This window comes from Muscardinus avellanarius (assembly GCF_963383645.1).
Source record: "Muscardinus avellanarius genome assembly, chromosome: 6".
NCBI lineage: Eukaryota > Metazoa > Chordata > Mammalia > Rodentia > Gliridae > Muscardinus > Muscardinus avellanarius.
In genome coordinates, this window is record NC_137791.1 from 53,628,034 (window position 1) to 53,634,456 (window position 6,423).

The 6,423-nt window shown below is 33.9% G+C and overlaps 1 protein-coding gene across 1 annotated transcript in view; it reads left to right on the forward strand.

The window, feature by feature from the left end:
• EIF4E (eukaryotic translation initiation factor 4E) overlaps positions 1–4,061 on the forward strand; it is a gene marked incomplete at both ends in the record, with an annotated part of 43,696 nt that extends 39,635 nt beyond the window's left edge. Inside the window, 2 exons of the mRNA XM_080697543.1 lie at positions 351–490; positions 3,947–4,061. Of these exons, the coding sequence (XP_080553669.1) occupies positions 351–490; positions 3,947–4,061 (255 nt within the window). The remainder of the gene's footprint in view (positions 1–350; positions 491–3,946) is intronic.
• Between the last annotated feature and the right edge of the window lie 2,362 nt (positions 4,062–6,423).

Here is a 6,423-nt window from a genome sequence, read left to right on the forward strand (position 1 = left end):
ATAACAAGTGTGAGTCACCATGCCTGGCTGTTAGCCACTTCTTAATTTAAAAGTTATTTTTAGCCTTGAGTGTTGACACATGCTTGTAATCCTAGTACTTGGTAGGCTGAGATAGGAGGATTGCAGATTTAAGGCTAGCCTCATCAACTTGGTAAAACCTTGTTTCGATATTGAAAGAATAAAAAGCTGGAGATGTAGCTCAGAGCGAGAGTGTCCTTGGATTAATTCTCAGTCCATACACACAACAGTTGATTTTAATTTTGTATATATACAAATATAGAAGAGACATTTGCTATCTAACAAGTAGTTTATAATGTATTAATAGTCATTTTGGATTTTTGTATTTGAAGCTGCTGTGCCTTATTGGAGAATCTTTTGATGACTACAGTGATGATGTATGTGGAGCTGTTGTTAATGTTAGAGCTAAAGGTGATAAGATAGCAATATGGACTACTGAATGTGAAAACAGAGAAGCTGTTACACATATAGGGTAAGTTTTTAGCTCTTTGCCTACTTCTTTGACAATGTCAAGATAATTTAAACCTGATATTCTTTTACTTATGCTTTAGAAATACTTGTGTTTATAAACCATTATATTCCTTCTATTTTCTTTCTTTCTTTCTTTTTTTTTTTTGGTCTGGGGATGGAACCCAGGGTCATTTGACATCTGAGCTATATACCCCCTATTTTTTATTCTTTATTTTGAAACAGGGTCTCACTAAGTTACAGAGGGCCTCACTCAGTAGCTGAGGCTGACCGTGAACCTGCAATCCTCATGTCTCAGCATTTCAAATGCTGGATTACAAGTGTGCGCCACCATGCCTGGCTGTTTTTTATTTTAAAACAGGGTCTTGCTAAAGTTACTGAGGCTGGCTACAAACTTGGGATCCTCCCGTCTCAGCTTCCCAAGTACTGCGATTGTAGGTCCGCACCACCAATCCTGGCTCATTACATTTAAGTAAATCTTGCTTTTTGTTCATATTTAAGTCCTACATTTGTGTAGGTTTTTGTCCTTTTTGATAAAATTTTTATTTTTTGTAAAAATATGACCTTTTTTACATATCAGTATTAGGTAGTATTTTTTATTGTATTAGGAAATTTATTAAATTAGTAAAATCTGGTGTTTAATTTTATGCTGATAAGTACTGGTCAGTTATAGATTACATAATATTTGATTTGCCCCTTCACAATTTTTCAAAATATAAGTTCTGGGGTTTTTTTTGTTTGTTGTTTTTTGTTTTTTTGGTATGATACAGAATGCCAGGGGCATTCTGCCTCTGAGCTACATCCCAGCCTTATTTTTATTCTTTATTTTGAAACAAGGTCTCACTAAGTTGTGGAAAGTCTCACCCAAATAGCTGAGGCTGGCCTTGAACCAGCAATCCTCCTCTCTCAGCCTCCTGAGTACTGGGGTTACAAGTGTGTGCCACAACATGTGGCTCAAACTTCAAATTTTTTATAAACATATTTCTTTTCCAGATCAAGAGGTATAGAGATTTTCATTCTGTGAGGTCTTTAAGAATTGACGTGGTGGGGCGTGGTGGTTCACGCCTGTAATCCCAATACTTAGGAGGCTGAGAAAGGAGGATCACTGTTTAGAGGACAGCCTCAGCAAGTAGTGAGACCCCCAGTAACCTAGGGAGACCCTGTTTCAAAACAAGATAATGAAAAAAGGGCTGGGGGTCTCCTACTTCCCATGGGTTCAATCCCTAGTACCAAAAAAAAAACCAGAAGTGATTGTTGATTTGTCATCATATTCATAATCTTTCAGCATCAAAAACTTAATTGAATTTTATTTTCTTTGAAAATAAGTTTAAGAAAGTATGGATATACTAATGAAAGTTTTATTTTCATTAGTATTAGATGTTTTTCAAATTTCTCTAAAACATTTTGACAACAGTTTTTCAAGGAAAGATTTTTTTTAACCCTTCCAGTTTGTATGGCTCAGTGCTCTTACTTTATTTATTTATTAGTACTCGGAATTGAACTCAGGGACACTCTACCTCCACACTCCCAGCCCATTTTAATTTTATTTTGAAACAGTCTTGCTAAACTGCTGAATCTGGCCCCAAGCCTACAATCCTGTTGTCTTGGCCTCCCCAAGTACCAGGATTGTAGGCATGCACCACAGTGCCTGCCTGCATTTTGTCATTTATAATAGTGAATAAAGTATGTTTAAAGGGAATGAATGGTATATAATTATAAATATAACAGCTATCACTTTATTACAAAAATATAATTTTTAATTTATTTTTATGGTACTTGGAATTGAACCCAGGGACGTTCTACCTCCAAGATGTACCCCTAACCCTATTTTATTTTTTTATTATGAATCAGGGTCTCACTAAGTTTGGGAGAGCCTTACTAAGTAGCTGAGGTTAGGTATTAGGTAATCCTAAGTATTAGGATTACCACCAGGCCTGGCTAAAATTTAGTTTTTAGATACACTCTTTGCAGAAAGTTAGTAAAATTTGTAGGATAGAGTATAAATAAAACTATTCTTATTATCAACTTGGATGACTTAATGAAAATGTATATTCCTTTATTTTTACTTGACTTAATGCTTATTTTTAAATTTTTTCTATTCTGAGAATAAAGAGACAGATTTCTGAGGTGGTATATAAGGCTCACTTTGATATTTTCCTAGAATGTTGTTAGCCATGTCTCATTTTCACTTAAAATCCACAGAAATGCAGCCTAGTTTTTGTTTTTCATTTTTTTGTAATTGTAAAATTTTTGTAGTTTTTGATTTGAAGGCTGAGAAGCCTTCAGATGGTGCTGCATTCTCTTAATAGTATGCTTTTGACCTCATTACTTACAGGGGAGATTTTTCTAGTGTTGCAGATTTGTATAGTATCACAGCTGTTATATTCATGTTCAATAGTCACATTTTATTTGCAAATAAGGAAGAGAGTGTACAAGACAGAAATTATGGATGTTCTTAATTATCCTGGGAATACTGTAAATCTCCCTCTTAAGTGTTTAGTTTTTGGGTTTGTGACATTGCAAATAATAGACATGGTAAATGTAATTGTGTAGTAATTATAGTATTTGGTAAGGTTCATATGTAATATATAATTACAATATTTTAGGTGAAGGACTGAAAATAGACATGTACTTTTTGTTGTGTGTGTGGTACTGGAGATTGAACACAGGGACATTCTACCTTTGAGCTACACCTCCAGCTTTTTTTTTTATTCTTTACGTTGAAAAGATATCTCACTAAGTTATGGAGGGCCTCACTAAGTAGCTGAGGCTGGCCGCAAACCTTCAATCCTCCTGTCTCGGCCTCCCACGTACTGGGATTACAAGCATGCACCACCATGCTCAGCTTGCATGTTTTTATGTAAGCTAGGTATATATGTGGTAATACTTCCATCATATATATATATATGCGATTGAATAATCACTATAATTTTATGATTGTGTTTTTCTTACTGCACTTAAATTTCATGAGCTCAAAAACTGATCCTGCTTTTGCTCACTATTGATTTAGTAACAATTATTAAAATACCTGATACAGCCGGGCGTGGTGGCGCACGCTTGCAATCCCTGTGCTTGGGAGGCTGAGACAGGAGGATCGCAGGTTCGAAGCCAGCCTCAGCTACTTAGTGAGGCTTTCAGCAACTTAGTGAGACCCTGTTTCCAAATAAAATATAAAAATAGGGCTGGGAGTATAGCCTGGAGGTAGTAGAAAGCCTCTGGGTTCCACCCCCAGTGCCACCAAAAATAAATAAAAAAATAAAAAATAAAATAAAATACCTGATACATACCTGATTGGCTCTCATATATTTGTTAAGTAATTAAGATTGTTGTGGAAGTAAAGAATACATTATGCCAAAAGGAAAGGGGTGTGCTATTTCCTTTTTTATATAGACTTAAAGTAGTTTTAAAAATTTATTTTTTGTGAATAAAAATTAATACTACTTTCTTTTTTGTCTTTTAGGAGAGTATACAAGGAAAGGTTAGGACTTCCTCCAAAGATAGTGATTGGTTATCAGTCCCACGCAGACACAGCTACTAAGAGCGGCTCCACCACTAAAAATAGGTTTGTTGTTTAAGAAGACACCTTCTGAATATTCTCATAGGAGACTGCGTCAAGCAATCGAGATTTGGGAGCTGAACCAAAGCCTCTTCAAAAGCAGATTGGACTGCATTTAAATTTGATTCCATCTAAACATTGCTAAGATATAAGAGAAGTCTCATTCGCCTTTGTCTTGTACTTTTTCTTCTTTTTTTTTCTTTTTCTTTTTTTTTTCTTTGTTTTTTCTTTTTTTTTTTTTTTTTTGCTAGAGTGTCCACTGTCCCAATCAAAGAATTACAGTACACATCATCCCCCGAATCCGTAAGTGTGTTCCTGGCCCACTTTGTAATAGCTTAGTAGAATTACCATTACCAACACATTTATCCATCCACAATATTCAGAAAAAGAACTTGCATTTCTATCTTAACAGGAAAAAAAATGTATGTTCCATTGTATGCAGGAGCATATTTTGCTGGTTTGAAAGAGTATGATGCATACAGTTTTCTAGCAATTTTCTTTGTTTCTTTTTTACAGCACTGTCTTTGCTGTATTCTTGCTGATGGCTGCTAGATTTTAATTTATTTGTTTCCCTACTTGATAACATTAGTGATTCTGATTTCAGTTTTTCATTTGTTTTGCTTTTGTTTTTTCCTTATGTAACATTGGTGAAGGATCCAGGAATATGACACAAAGGTGGAATAAACATCAATTTTGTGCATTCTTTGGTAATTTTTTTGTTTTTTTGTAACTACAAAGCTTTGCTACAAATTTATGCATTTCATTCAAATCAGTGATCTATGTTTATGTGATTTCCTAAACATAATTGTGGATTATAAAACAATGTAACATCATAATTACATTCCTAACTAGAATTAGTATGTCTGTTTTTGTATCTTATGCTGTATTTTAACACATTGTATTACTTAGGTTATTTTGCTTTGGTTAAAAATGGCTCAAGTAGAAAAGCGGTCCCATTCATATTAAGACAGTGTACAAAACTGTAAATAAAAATGTGTACAGTGAATTGTCTTTTAGACAACTAGATTTGTCCTTTTATTTCTCCATCTATAGAAGGAATTTGTACTTCGTATTGCAAGGCAGTCTCTAATGTGTCTTCTTTTGTAGTGTCTTCCACATGAACAGCATAAGTTTGGAGCACTAGTTTGATTATTATGTTTATTACAATTTTTAATAAATTGAATAGGTAGTATCATATATATGGAATTAAACTGATTTGGCTATCTTTGTTTTTTTATTTTAATAAAGGCACAGTTCTTCAGTCCTAGGTAAATAATGTACTTTGAATATGTTAACATTCATGAGAATTGGAATTTTGGTGCATCACCATTTGATTAATAGGAACAGTGGTTGTAAATCTTGGTTGCTGAGTTGAAATGTTCTTATGTGTCAGAATGATAGCACAGGGAAAACTACAGGTGGGGCATATGCATTAAGAATTTTATTAGTGTTGTTATAAATAGAACAGAATAAACAAGTATTAAGACATTTATATTGGCCAATTGTAGTATGGTTTTCTGTAAACTTGGTAACTTCATCTGTTCTTTGTAGGTATCATATGAAAGCAAACTATAAAATATTTTGTCTATAGTACATAACTGTATAATTCCGATCCCATGAAATGAGGTGTGGCTGTCATAGAACAAAGGGCAAGCTCAACTATACGTAGCAGAATGGAAATTATTAGTTGAGAGAAAAATTTGTCTTTAAGTGGTGATTATGAATTGAGTGTTTTCAAACTGGTAATTTTGACAAAGATCCTTATAAATAAACATGAAATGAATAGCATGGGTTTCATTGTAGAATTTAAAGTTTTTGAAGAGTACCACAGATTACCATCTTGAGTACTTGAAATGCTACAAATTCTTATTTGGTTTTGTGGAAGTACTAAATCTTTTGCATTTATAAGCTCAACATATGTTCCTAATGTCTGCAGTTTAAGCTTGGGTCATTGGTTCAGTTGATTTATTATTTGTGTTAACTAGTATGGCTGTGAGCATTTCAAGAGCTTTGCTTAAAAGTGATGGTGTTGTGTTGGCAGGAAGTGGGATTGGAGCAGTCTGTCAGGAATTACTGCTCCTATTTCCTTAATCCTAAAATGTAATCCAGTTTAAGGGGCAGAGGAAGAATAATACAGCAAATATATACAGTTCTAAATTAAGATACAGTTTTTAACATTTGATTATCATTACATATTTGCCCCAGGAGTAGAGGGGGATGATAAATTACTCTGAGTCACTTGGCATTTGCCAACTTAAGTATCAATGATTTGCAGTTTTTTGTAACTTTACTACCTTCCTCTTTCCTCTCTGCCCAACAAGATACTATAAATTAAGATATATTTTCATAACAAAATAATTTTTAGTGGATAAATAGCTCAT